Source organism: Papaver somniferum, chromosome 4, assembly GCF_003573695.1.
Source record: "Papaver somniferum cultivar HN1 chromosome 4, ASM357369v1, whole genome shotgun sequence".
In the NCBI taxonomy this organism is placed as follows: Eukaryota; Viridiplantae; Streptophyta; class Magnoliopsida; order Ranunculales; family Papaveraceae; genus Papaver; species Papaver somniferum.
The window spans coordinates 158,900,031-158,914,253 of record NC_039361.1 but is presented as its reverse complement, the minus strand read 5'-3'; the positions used below and the strand labels follow the sequence as shown (position 1 = coordinate 158,914,253).

The following is a 14,223-nucleotide window of genomic DNA, read 5'->3' as shown; positions in this document are numbered from 1 at the left end:
CTCATGATATCAGTTTTGGCTTTTTGAAGATCCCTTAACATCGTTAAAATCCACGCTTGAAATAATTTATGAGAACTCGTTGAAATTGAAATATTTTGTCAGCATGAAGTTCGAGGACATGCTGGATTAACTTGTTTGTATAGACTAGCGTTTCCAATTTTGATACTCATGTTACCTGTTGTTCTTTCAAATTAGAACTATTAATATGTGATTCCTCAGTGTGGAAGATGATATATGTGTTACGTACGTAGAAATTATTGATTTATGGTCCAGAAGTACCATGTTAGAGTATCAAGTGCACATTATCATGTTGTTGTTGTTTTGCAGGTTACATTTTTAAAAGGCTAAAATTGATTCTACGATGAAACTGAGTTTACAAAAGCCTTTTCATTATTGTGTCTGAAGTTAAAGAGACAAACTAGAATTAGTTTGCATCAAATGGAGGATTTAAATAAGGTGGAAGATGGTATTTGTGCATCCGACACAAACTCTGGCAGTCAATTCTCCATAAACTGCAAAAAAATAAGCAGTTTTCTAAAAATTGTGTTATGTTTGCACTACCAACCATTTTAAGAAAACCATACTTTAGGGAGAGTAAACTCGTAGAATCTTCCGCTGGACTTAATCACGATGTACTTTTCCCCTTCTTCGCCAAGGTTTTGTCTGGAAGGGTTTTCCCTGCAAGATTTTAACGAGGTAGCATATGCGTTTCCGGCACAATCATTATTCTGTACTATTTTCCTCTGGTTAGTTTTTGTCTAATGTGGTATTCCTGATGAGATTTTAATTAGGCAACACTAGCAGCGACTTCGGTATTATTATGTTTTTATTTTTCTTTTAGTTTTTGTCCCAAGTGGTTTTCCTGGCGCAAGCATCCAAATTTTGTCCCAAGCAGTTTTCCTGACGCAATTTCGACACGGTAGAAATTTCATTGTGGTGACATACCTTATTCTGAGCTCAGGTTTTGTCTAGAATAGTTTTCCTGACACAGTTTTAAAGGAGAAAAAATTCTTGACGTCATCAACATTTTAGAATTAAGACTGTTGTACACTTTTTCTATTTCTTTTTATTTATTTTTTTTCCCGATCAGTTTTTATCCCATTAAATTTTCTGGCAAGACTTTAATAAGACAACATATTTGGGACGTTGGTCATTCAAGGGGGAATGTTACATATTGTCGGCATGTTGGGTGTGTGGATGACCACATTTCCATGGGACCCGCACAACCGACATTTGTACTAGGTGAGAGGATTAATCTTTGTTTTGTTTTGTTTTTTGATAAGAAAAACCCTAGATTAAATGTAAAAGTCAAAACAAACTTGGTGTTGATAGTTTTGAGCATAATTGTTGATAACCCACATAGTTAATAATAATTGTTGTATTAGCAGAAACATCATCTAATGCAATTGCCGTCTGGCTTGCAGATTTACTAATTGAAGAGTAAATGAAAAGTTTTGTAGAAATAGAAACATTCAAAAGATTTGGAATTATGTCTTCCCACAGAGCTTTAACTTGCCAATCCATACTACTTGGAAGTCTTGGGATGAGCCTAATTAGGTTGGTGTTGTTAGCTTCAATGTTGATGGTGAAAACTTGAAGTTCTAATCCCCATTTGCACGCATCAATAGCCGCTAACACCTCTAAAACATCCCTATTCAACGTTGTGAATCCCATAATCTTCATTTCCCTGAGATAATCTAAAGTGTTTCTTAGAATCATTGTTGTTTTCATAAGTTTATTTGACTGGTCTAGTTTGGCAGCTCTGTTGATTTTGGTTGTTCCTAAATCTGGACATTTCAAATCTTTCGTTTGAGTTGGTGCCATTTCTAACTGCGAGTTGTTCCTGTTGCTTTGATTGTCTTGCCAATTCTCTCTCGAGAACAATTCAGCTCTTGCCTATGTGTTGAGGGTTTGGGATTCCTTTAAACACCTGATCACATCTCACTAGCCAAATGTGCCAAACTATAGTTGCACATAAAGCATTCCAAGGACCCAATTCGGTGTCCTAACCAACTGGATTGGTACTCCAACTTAATATCCATTGCTGAAAAGACAAGTTAGGGAGCACAAAAAATTTGTAGAAGAGGCAAACAAACACTCCTAACAAAAGGACATTCCACAAATATATGCTTCAGAGTTTCATTTGGTTGAGAGGAAATGGAGAATGTGTTTGGAATGTCAATATACTTAGAAAGTTTATCATCTATAGGGACCATATTATGCATGTAATTGAATATGAATAAAGTAAATTTTGAAGCAGTTTCCATACTCCAAATTTTATCTCAGGGGAAGTTGGTAATAGTCTCAAAATTTTTGATGCTATGATAAAGGGAAGCTATAGTGAATTTTCCATTCAGTTTTAGTTTCCACTTTATGGTATCATTTCTATTAAGACGTATAGGGATTTCACAGATGGTATGGACAGTACTTTTCTCAAAAATGAATTGAAGGAAGTTAACATTCCAAGACTGTTTTACTACGTCGCTAAGGTGGCTGACCAGGAAAATGTTATCAGGCAGCTGAGTATTCTAGCGTGTTAGGGTGCCATTGACCCTCTGTTATATGGATCGATTGACCATTGCCTATTTCCCAAATGCACTGAGGTTTAATTATCTCAATCCCCTGTTGAATGCAAGACCAAATCCAAGGTCCTGCGGTGCTGATGTTTGGGTCAAGAGGATGTTTACATATACTATAGTGGCTGGATCTCAGAGTTTGAGACCAGACGAGTCCAGGTTTTCTAGAAGATTCTAAACAAGCCTTCCTAGTTTGCGCTAAATTGTTTCCTTCTAAGTCTCTAAATCTTATCCCTCCTAGGGATATCGGAATGTTGAGATCCATCCAAGCTTTTAAAAAATAGCCTTTTTTACCGTCCTTCTTTCCCCATCAGAAATTTCTTTGTAGGAAAACGAGCTGGTTGGTAATGTTTTTCGGAATCTTATAATAACCCATCTGGTAGATGGGTAAAGATTCAAGAATTGACTTAAGTATCACAGTTCTAGCAGCTTGGCTAAAGTATCTTCCGCGCCAATTCTACAATCTACTTCTAAATTTAGATATCATTGAATAAAAAATATTTATTTTGGAGGCTCCTAGTTAACAAAGGCTCCATTTTTTTGAATTAACACAAAATGGACAAGTATCTTAACTTGATGTCAAAGTTGTAGACTTGTGGAATTTTGATATTCCACTCTCCGTACAAGTATCAGTCGTGGGTTAGGCTATATAATCTTGAATTGTAATGTAATAAAGGATATAACGAGACTAAGTTAATAGATTGTTTGGATACTATTGTAGAAGTTGTTTTTTTACTCCTTGAAACAAAAAAATCAGAAATTAAAATGATTTTAGAAATAAAAAAGTTAATTTGTTGTGAAGTAAAAATATTTTATTTCCGACTTCTAAACACGCTATAAGGAAATGAAAGAGATTAAAGCCTTCCCTTTCCTTTTGTAACTATCTTTTTATTTGTTATTTTATTTCGTTTGTCACATATCATGTAGATTGATAATAGGGTGTTTGGATGTACACTCACAAGTTACTTTTTGATTTCTGAAGGTCGTAAAGTCAGAAACCAGTTTAATAATTATTTTTCGGAACGATTCTAGAAGCACAAGAATCAACTTATCGTGAAACACTAGTTTTTGTTTCCTAACTTCTGTTCCAAACGCGCTCTAAAAAGACCTCTGAAATAAAATAAGGGCTTCTTCAATCGATGCCCGAGGCGACAGGTAGGCGCAAATAACATGATAAACCTAAGTAAACTGTTTTTTTTGGCTGTTCTTTCACAACTCCAGGTGATCTGTATCACTCTTCCTTGTTCATCTTCATAAGAAGCTTGTAATGGAAGTGGTGGTGATGAGATTGTGATGGACGTGCTGCTACCTGAGGTGAAGAAGAAGAAGAGAAAGAAGAAAAGGAATTAACCGTAAGTGTGTCTACATTTTTGAAATTTGGATCGATTTCTTTATGTTTGTGAATATTGGAACTTGGAACCCTTTGTTTCTGATGCTTATCAATTTCAATTTCTGGCGACCTTCCTTCGAATCTTATTATGTGAAATTTCTTCTAATTCATTTTCTGTTGAAATTCCCAAACAGTTATCTCAGAATTCTAAATTACATTTCATTAATTTATGACTCCGATTCAACACGTTCAGTGGAGGAATTTCTGGAATTTTAGTTCTCTTCAAGAACTTCATCATCTTTGCTTAGATTGGGATTTGCTAAGAGGAACATTACCTTCAGCATTAGGAAATTGTTCTTCGTTAATCAACAAATTTCATCACTGACCTTGATGAATTGGGCATACGAACCAAGTAGAGATTAACAAGCGTCACCATTGTTACCATTTTATGAGTAACTTCATTGATTTGTAGCGGCGTCATGATTAACGTCTTCCAAGTAGTTACCTGCTTACAAGAAACATGGTTAGCTAATGGTGAATATTTTAATTAGATGTACTTGCACTAGCCATAATAACTGTAATCTAAACAGGGTTAGCAAATGATCTGATAATCTCTCTTTTTTATACCTGTTTGATGAATTCAAGCTCAACTTCTAATACAAATGGATTTTCGTCATAGTCCATTTATATTAGAAGACGATGTTTGGTCCAATATATGGGATCAAAATCTTGGGTTATGATTTTCTTTTTGTTTGTATATGATGATTAAACCATGCTATTAATGTTGTTCTTTATTTTAATTTTCTGTATGTTAATTTCATGTGTTGATTAGACTGTTCAAACAAAGAGTAGTGTTTGACGGATACATTATTGATGAGCTAGACCACGGGAAATGGTTTACCATTATTATTCTTGCATTTAATTGGGTGCGTGTTTAGGTGTAGTATAACATATGGTAGATTATGCCCTGCACTTAACACAGTGATTTGAGAGATTGTATGAGGTAAGGATGTGACATTATTTTGGAGATGAAAAGGAGAAAATTATGAGTCTTTGATATCATTTGTGCACAATTCTTTGTATGTGCATGATTTTTTTAGTATCACAAATTCACAAGTGAATCGGTATGTAGGGTGGGTACAGGGGTTTCTATGCTCAAATACAGTTCCATTGACACTAAAGGTTGTATCTGACATCCGTAAATGCAGTGGGACTATCCTTGGGACATCAAGAGGTGGCATCATACCACGAAGATAGTTGACAGCATTCAAGACCGGGGCATTAACCAGGTACAGAGATATAAGTGTGTATTGCTTTCATATCAAAGGTTGTGTATTCAACCTATGAATGATTTCACTGTATGTTATTATGTTTGATTACTTTAGGGCTTGATTACTAAGCGGATCTGTTTTAACATCGGATTGTTGATTGGCTTGTTACCATCTCTAGGAGCACGCATGTGAGGCACGCAAAGAAGCTGTTGTTAGGGGCAAGGGATTCAATTGTTAACATCAGATGTCATATGCGCAAGATGGGAGATGAAGCTGTGACCGGTAAGTTCTTTTTAGACAATTTTCACTTGAAAAGAGATATAAAAATAAACTTGAAGCTTGGCTTTTTAGCTCTAAATAGATGCTTATCCCTGTTTATATTTCCTGTTTACATTTAAGAATATGCTAAGGCTTTCTGTTCGAGTATTTCTGATTGTCTGAGGGTACGAACTTCAGTATATAATCATATTCCATGTTAAGTTCGTTGAAACCATGTGCTCCTCTGGATTCAACTTTACGAACTTAGAGCTGTGAAACTTACCTTATAAATGAACACAAGAAAAAGGAGAAAGGGCAATTCTTGAAATTCAGTACTACTAACTGAAGATTATATCTGCAAGAAAAGTTATCTCGATTCCAAATTGCAACATTACAATCAGATGACAACTCTTGCACCATATCCAACAAAATTTTGAACTCTTACGTAGTATTGACGAAGGAGATTTATACACGAACATGTATTGTGTCTATTAGGAGCTTTGGATAGAGCTGAACCTTAACGTAAAGTGGTAGTTGTCAAACATCAGTGTCTGAGGTTCCTTTGGAGGGTGTTGGTTCAGAAGCGACTCTTCTACCTCGTTCGGTTTTACTAGTGTCTGCAAATTTTAAGCATCCTTGGTGTAACCCTTTCTCCTTTTCATTAGAATTCCATTCTGATGTGTAGTATTCTTCTTCTGTGTGCTTTTGTTTTGATGATGGACCAAATAACATTCCACCCCATTGTGGGAAGTAGATCAAGAATAATGGGAGTGTGCAACATATAATCATGATACCCATCAGAGTTATTCCTGTTTCTTTTGAATATCTAGAGCCTTTGAAAAATATTAGTTGAGTAATAACTGCACCAACGTTCCCACCAGCTCCCGTCATTCCTGATATGAGTCCTAGTGATCTGAAATCCATATGTTATCAGAAAGTTAGTTCTGAAAATCTGTTCTTTACCTAACAGAATTGGTTCTTGTAGTTTCAGGTAAGCACTGCAAATAGAAGAAATAGTCGGGGAAGAACAAAGGAAACTGATTATCCTAGTACACACAAGAGAAAAATATTTTCAACTTAAGAATGAAGTTATTCTACATTCCAGAGACTAATTTTACTACAAATCTACTTCTGAACAAATAACCGCTGCAGTATGTATATTTCAGAGGTTGAAAACAATTTGACCAGTACTGAGTTTTGTAGTATGTAAATCTAGAAGCAAAAGCACAATCAGAATGGAAGTAGTTACCTTCTGGAGACAAAAGGAACTACTCCAAATGTTAGTCCACATGCAGCTTGGACAAAAAAAGAAAAAACCAGCATCACTGCGACTGATGCACCTAGTGAATTTACTCTCCCAAGAAGAATACAGAGTAGTCCACCTAAGGTTTGAACTAACCACAAGCTCCAGAGCCTACCTCTCATTCCAAACCTCTTCGCCATCATATCTGACAACACACCCCCACCAGGTCGAGACACAATATTCGCTAATCCAAAACTTGCTGCAATGATTCCAGCAGTATGGAGCTTCAGATTGAATCTATCATAGAAGTACTCTGCTACTATGTTGTCTACTGTCAGTTCTACCCCGAAACTGTACCCATAAGTCAAGGCCAATATCCAACCCCTGTAATTAGTGATCCCATGGTAGAAAACTTTCGATAGCTTATCTTTTGGTTTCTCACCAGATTTCTCAAGTCGTCTAAAGTTTCCATCTGGCAGGTCTTGACCCAAGAGAAAAACCGCATATGCTGTTAATGTCTGGAACAGCGCAGGGATGAAGAAAGCAACACGCCAGGCAGTGAAATCAGATGGTCCGATTTTCCTTATCAACTCATATACAAGTGGCATGATGAGTTGGGTGGCCCCACCTCCGAGGTTTCCCCAGCCACCTGCAACACCATTAGCCGTTCCAACGACATTTGCGGAGAACATGCTGCTCATCCAGAACTGGGTTGAGACAAAGGTGGCAAGTGAGAAGCCTGTGAAGAAGCGGACAAGGAGGAAGGAAACAGGGGATGAAGCAACAGCTGTGAAGTAAACTGCTGGTGAAGTTAAAAGTATGAGCGCCGAAGAGGCAAGCCGTGGGCCGAAGAGGTCACATGCTGTCCCCATGACAAGCCTTGCAAAGACTGCACCAGAGACTGAAGCGATCCCTGCATTACCTATGTCAGTGGTAGTGAGGTTGAGGTTGTCCCGTATGATGGGGAGGAGAGGTGGTGCCGCGAAGGTGGAAACGAAGCAAGAGAAGAAGGAAATCCATGAGAGATGGAAGGCTCGCATGTGAGGTTTTGCCACCGATAGTAATCGAAACTCAGTCGCTTTGTTCTCAGAATCCACCGGTAGAGCAAATTTTAAACGCTCTGGTTCTGATTCCCGACCATTCATTTCCATTGGACGAGTGATTCAAAGATCGGTGAGTTTGCTTTAGTGGTATTCTGTTTAATATCTCTCTCTCTATATATATATGTGGTTTTAAAATGGTGAACCTTTTTCTTCCTTTATATGTTTTGCAGATAAGGAGATGAAATCCTATGGATATTTAAAATTACACTTGCATATAGAAGAAGATATTCAGGTAGATTTATCTCTATGAACACCGAGTCCTTGCATTTATGTGTAGCACATTGAATGTAGAAACAACAGATTGAGAAACCATGAAATGATTTCTCTTTTGGCGACTTGTTAAGTACTTTGACTGAATTGTTTGCTTTAACAGTTGGAAAGATTGACATTTCTTTTGTACATTTATGATTTAGAGCCTATAGTTAGTCACCAGTCACTCTCTAGGGCCTGAAGAAGTTGAATCTTTAAATTTATAGCTGCACATTTACGGAATCTCATTGTCTGTTGTGACTTAAGATATGGAAAAGGAGATGGTGAGAGTGATCTTGGAAGTCAAAGTTAGGCTTTTAAACACCATAGGCCCCACACTATGGCCTGGTACTTGGAGTAACCGAAGTAAGATCGTGAGTTGAGATTTTGAGGAATCTCCCATGTCCTGGGATAGTGGAAAAGTCTGACTTTCTCTTTTAGATTCTTGTTTCTTTTTTTCTTTTTTTTTTTCATTATTTCCATCTTTTAAACTGTTTGCGCTCTCTTTTTATTTCCCATTGGTGAGTTTGAAACTAAGTTGTTATTTGTGAAAAAAGGCTGTGCGTGTTCCTAAGAGTCTAAGAACATGCACTGATTTGAAGTGGAATGATTTGTCAATGTGTGCAGAACGGCTAGCTGGAGCCTAGACGGCATCTTTCAGGATATTACTTTGAGTGTGGAGGAGGAATACAGAAAACTTTCAGAATATTCCAATTTTCAGTGAAGAATCTTACTTCTTTAAAATATTGTAGATTCTTCTTCTATGTTTAGATCCTTGAAACCGGGTATGACTTTGTCAGTGATTACTTAAGCTCTACTGTAGTTGTTTTAATAGTCAAGTTTGGTGCCTGTTTAGTGCAGATATTATCCTGAAAGGGGTGCAGAACTAGCCAATAATTGATAGCTTTCGTGATAACTCTTTGTTCTCCATCAATCAAAACGCTGCCGGAAAATTGGATTTCCACGTAGACAGTAATGTATTAGTAATCAATGTGAAGTTGAAATGTGAGACAAGGAGATTATTTGTAGGGGGCTGGGTTTTTGGGGGCTTAAAATGATAATTATAGCCATGGGTGTGGTGATGGGGAGACCCAATCCATGTAAAATATCAAAACTACCCCCACTCAATTAAACATATTACCTTATTACCCAATTTAATCTAATTAGAAAAAAAAATGATCTATTATCCATCTCTTTTCTTCTCTTTCGTCAAATCATGATCAAAATCATCAACTTTTTTTTTTTTTTGACGGCATCAAAAATTAAGAAATTGAAACAACTAAATAGCCTTATAATCTCCGGTCCATAACTTTTATCAGATAAGAATCGATAAACCCGCTATTTTCTTTTTGATTACTTAAATACGTTAAAAAAATCAAAATATAATTTAGTTTCGGTTTCAGAAAATACTTACGGCTAGGAATTCATCTTTTTCGAACCGTAAGTAGTTCATTTACGGCTAGGAAGCCGATTTTTTCTTCACTTACGGCTGGGAAATGATGAATTCCTAGACGTAATAATGTTTATGGCTAGAAGTTTATCATTTCCTAGTCGTAAGTTGATCAAAAAATCCAGAATGAATATTTGAAATAAATTTTATACCCAATCTCAAAATGAATAATGAGTATATGTATCACTTTATACTCGAATTCAAAGAAAATATAAGTTCACACTCGATTTCAGAATGGACATGGTTTTATATTGATTCCAAAATGATATATTTATACTCTATTTCAAAAAGAGTATAAAGTTATAGGTGATTTCAAATGAGTACAAAGTTATAAGCGGTTTCAAAATGAATATAAGTTAATACTCGATTTTAAAATGAGTATCACTTTATACTCAACTTCAAAATGATACAAGTTCATACTCATTAAAGATTGAGTATGAAGTGAAACTAGTTCTTAGGTTTATTCATTTTATGAATATCAGTATGTATTCAACCTTAAAATGAGTTCACCTATATACAAATTTTTCATATAGAGTATAGACTCATTACGGCTAGAAAAATGCTGAATTTTTAGCCGCAAAAAAGGGATTACGGCTGGAAAATGTTGAATATTTAGCCGTAAAGCAGGTACACGTCTGGGAAATTTTAAAATTCAATCCGTAAATATATGTTTACGGTTAGGAATTCCTAACCGTATGCACTTCTGATTATCATAAAAAATGAAAAAAACAGAGGTTGTATTACGGTAAGGTTTTCCCGGCCGTAACTTATCCTAGGCTGAGTCTCCCAGCTGTAATTTGTTCTGAAAATACTAAAAGAAAACTTTCGGCTGGGAGTTCTTTATTTCCCACTGTAAAGTGTTGATTTCGGTTGGGTAGACAAAATATCCCAACCGTAACCCCTAGAAAAACTCAAATTTTTTATGATTTTTAACGGAGTTAAATCAATCAAAACTGTAACGAGGACATGTTTATAAGGTTCTCTTGACTATTTTTCAAGATGTATTTCATCACTTTCTTCAAAAAAAAGTTCATTTTTTTTATCAAAATCCCATTATCCTTCTTACAAATCCAAAAAAAAAAAAAGGTTTTGATTTTCAAAAGTTTAATCTAATGATTAGTATAATCCTTTCACTAATCTTAATTAGTTTAGTTAATCATCCTGATTAACACTACTTTAACTAGATCACCGCTGCCACGGTGAGGGGGGCCGACCGAAGAAAATCGAAACACCGTTATGCGTAATGGTGTTATAAGGCTAAAATTGATATGCATTCAATTTATGGTAATTTACATAAATTTTCTCCATTTTTTATGCATTTTTTGTGATGGTTTGCATCAATTTACCCATGTATTATGCATCATTTATGGTGCTTTGCATAATAGCTATGCATTAAATTTTAAAAGTCACTATCGAATTTTTCGTAAAAACACTAAATTTTATATTGTTGTTTGTACTCGTTGTGTAGATTTTTTAAAATCCTTTCCAATGATATAAAATTTGTAAAATTCTAAGGCACGGATTTTTAGATATGTTATATTAAAGTTTGATTGCCAATTATACCCCTGAAAAAATAGGATGTATAAGGAGTTATAATAATTAGATTAAAAGGAGGGACATTTTAGGCTTTTCATGTCCGAAAGACTACCACCAAATTCACTTCCAATCTTTTTATCAAATTGAACATTTTTAACTCTTAGAGCAAGTCTTTTGGTGGAATCCAAACTATTCCAAGTGTGGAAAAACCATGGAATGTCAAGTCTAGTGGCTTCCAAGTTGGGGTCTTCCACAGAAAATCCAAGCAAGGTTCTACGGTTTCGTGTAAGGATTCGTGGAATCCATCTGGACGCCAATAAGAATAGCGTTAAACGCAATTAAGAATAGAGCTAAAAAAACGCAATTAAGAATTGCGTTTTTTTTTTATCCGTCGATTTAAACTGAGTTGTTGAAATCTAACGACTGAAAAAAAAGCTCCATTCTTAATTGCGTTTTTTTAGCTCCATTCTTAATTGCGTTTTTTTAACTCCATTAAGAATAGCGTTTCTACTATTCCACCATTACACTTGCGCTTCCATCCACGGTTCCAAATGCTGAGGTGGCGTGGAAGATGGATGGATTCCACCATAAGACTTGCTCTAAAAGGGACTCCCTCCCTACGAGCCTTCCCGGCGGTCGGCCCAATTAAAGGTACATTAAGTGTTATTGAAAATAGACGGATAAGGGGTTCTATAGATTACTATTTCATAACCTATACAACCCCAAAAAAGACCCGAACGTTTAAAGCTCCAATAATAGAATTCTATTTATTTTGTTTTGCTTTGTTGGGAAAGAGAGAGTGAAGGAGTTTTTTCTTTTTCTTTGTTTTTGTCATTTTCACTTTTACTTCATTGTTTCACTCTATCTCTTTTTCTTCTTTCGAATCGATGTTTTTTTTATCGGTGATAAGTATCGCACGTACCAAGTCTATGGGCAGTTAAGTTATTTGCATTAAAAAAAGAATTATGAACCTAGGAGTATCGATAAGAATGGACCATATTATAATATCTTATTTGGGCCTTGGACCAAATAATATAATTTCCCATTTAAGTTTTTAGGTTGTTTTGATCGAACTAAAGCCGATTAACTAATCAATATTCTGGTGACATAAAATTGCCAATTCATAAAGTATTGACTAATCAATATTTACATATTCCCATCATACTCAGGAACTCATAAAGTAATCGATACTCATCATACATACAAACAACAATTTAAAAATAACTATTAGTTCAAACATATATAAAAAGCTAGTAATAGATATGATTACTTTTTTCTTCAAAAGGTAAATAGAATATTTTTTTCTCTTTTCAAAAAAAAATTAAATATATATATATTGGTGCTTTATATGTCTCTTTGACCCTAAAACGTTGATAATGGATCAAAACAAATACAATCATTTTTCAGATTTTTAGAGATATTCTAATGGATCTATCTAACAACAATATACAAATGTTAATTATTATATACAGAAAGTTAGTGATAAATGCATTTCTTTTCTTCTTCAAAAGGTAAATAAACAAGATAAATAAAAGGTAAGTAAACATGTGTTTTTTTATCTCTTTTCAAAAGATATAAATTAGACTACTAGATAATATGTATTTTTGTGCTCTATATGTATATTTTAATCTAAAACGTCGATGATCGCACAAAACAAACTCAAGCATATTTCATATTTATAGATATATAATCTAGTGGTTCGTATCCAACAACAATGCACAAATGTTAATTATTCTATTATAATGCTACGACTCTAAACCACAAGAAAATATGATAAATCATAAAATCTTGATTATATGAGAATATACAAATAGAAAAATGCATAACATAAGAGAGATTACTCCCAAGATATTGAACTAAGAGAGAAAACTACAAGGAACAACTGTAAGATAACAAGTTAAAGAAAAAAAAAGAACAAATCCCCGAACAAGGACACCATTGCTTAGGAAACAATTATAACTAATAATAATGTGTTTTTAAGACTAAAACAACTTATTAAAGAGCGTGTATATAAATTGGATGAAAGATCAATAATATACCTTGGTAGTGGAGTTGAGACTCTCGGCTATATTTCGGTGTTTCAAAATTTTAGTTTTCGTGGCCACATTAGTCACTCCAATGTCTCTTCCTGCTACCTTATGGGAAGGATGCTTCAATATTTTTTTTATCCTTGTAGGGATAACAATATCCGAGAGATAAAATGTGCAACAAGTAAAGTAGAGAGATAAGAATTTCGTTCACTGTTAACCACCAAATCTATAATTTCTATCTTAATATCAAAACGTAAAATACGGATACTGAAAACGTTATACTAGAGTTTACAAAATGCATATATGAAAAATGATAAACGCTAACTTTAATCAACACTATGAAAAATCTGTTAGGAAAAACCCTAAATTTTTTAGAATTGAATCATGTATATTCATTTAAAACATAAATTCTTTGAACAAATATGGTTAATATAGGTGTTATAAAATCAGATGAAAGTAAATAAATGAGTATGTTACCTATGAGAGAGGAGAAAGGGTATCAACCACACCGAAATCAGTCATGATTGATTGATCAATTGTTATTCTTCTTACACAAAGCAGTTACTTTCAAATATTATTTTGATAATTTTGAGAGAGAGATTTCAGACTTGGTAGTAACTATTTAGAATTGTGAAGTGCAAAAACAAGTTTTATTTGAATTTTGAATTTCACGAATTCTATTTGAATATGAATTTCATTTTTTAAGAGGAAAGGGTAGCCAAGGATCGACACAATTTTATACGCTTTTTTTTTAGGATCTCAAAAGTGTTTCTTTTTTATTCTTATCACCCCGATCCGTGTCCAAATTTGTGCACCCCCGATAAACTGAGGTGCATATCCCGACCCATTCTATTCGTCTAAAATTAACTGACTTTAAGGTCAACAAAATTTGTTAAAAATATTTATCTACGTATTCATGTTTGCAAGCTCATTACCACTTAAACATAAAAGTCTAGTAAGAGCCAAACTACGAAATCCCTGACTAAAACTAAAAGAATATAACCATCAAAGTGTACTATAAATCAAGCATGCGAAATACGTAGCTAAAGTGCCACTGAAGCTTGAATACTAACATAACACTTTCAACAAAGATTTGTGTTTCAATCACTCAATCACGACAACCACTACGACGAATCTTTTACCGCACCGCTGACCATGAGCTTGTTCTTGAATTTCC

The 14,223-nt window shown here is 34.6% G+C and overlaps 1 protein-coding gene and 2 long non-coding RNA genes across 5 annotated transcripts; 2 read left to right on the top strand and 1 right to left on the bottom strand.

Moving 5' to 3' along the window:
- The first annotated feature begins 3,690 nt into the window (after positions 1–3,690).
- LOC113271731 lies at positions 3,691–7,288 on the top strand. 3 transcript variants are annotated; one of them, XR_003322293.1, is made up of 5 exons: positions 3,691–3,928; positions 5,115–5,195; positions 5,356–5,459; positions 6,421–6,426; positions 7,158–7,288. It is a non-coding gene; the product is annotated as an uncharacterized LOC113271731 (long non-coding RNA). The 3 variants fall into 3 exon arrangements; XR_003322294.1 differs by lacking the exon at positions 6,421–6,426 and having other exon boundaries at positions 7,158–7,287; XR_003322295.1 differs by lacking the exons at positions 6,421–6,426; positions 7,158–7,288 and adding an exon at positions 6,427–6,676.
- Positions 5,755–8,305, bottom strand: LOC113271730 (high affinity nitrate transporter 2.5-like). The gene is made up of 2 exons (XM_026521636.1): positions 6,685–8,305; positions 5,755–6,348 (listed from the first exon to the last, which is right to left on the bottom strand). The coding sequence occupies exons 1-2, from the start codon at positions 7,827–7,829 to the stop codon at positions 5,973–5,975; spliced, it is 1,521 nt and encodes a 506-aa protein (XP_026377421.1). The 5' UTR covers positions 7,830–8,305; the 3' UTR covers positions 5,755–5,972.
- LOC113271732 lies at positions 7,709–8,898 on the top strand. Its single transcript, XR_003322296.1, has 3 exons — positions 7,709–7,851; positions 7,952–8,013; positions 8,658–8,898. It is a non-coding gene; the product is annotated as an uncharacterized LOC113271732 (long non-coding RNA).
- Positions 8,899–14,223: the final 5,325 nt, after the last annotated feature.

Bases quoted from the DNA above. Each gene is read 5' to 3' on its own strand.
- LOC113271730 (XM_026521636.1), bottom strand. From the start codon at position 7,829: ATGGAAATGAATGGTCGGGAATCAGAACCAGAGCGTTTAAAATTTGCT. The intron at 6,349-6,684 runs GTAACTACTTCC...TATGGATTTCAG, and splicing joins GTTCCTTTTGTCTCCAGAAG to ATCACTAGGACTCATATCAG.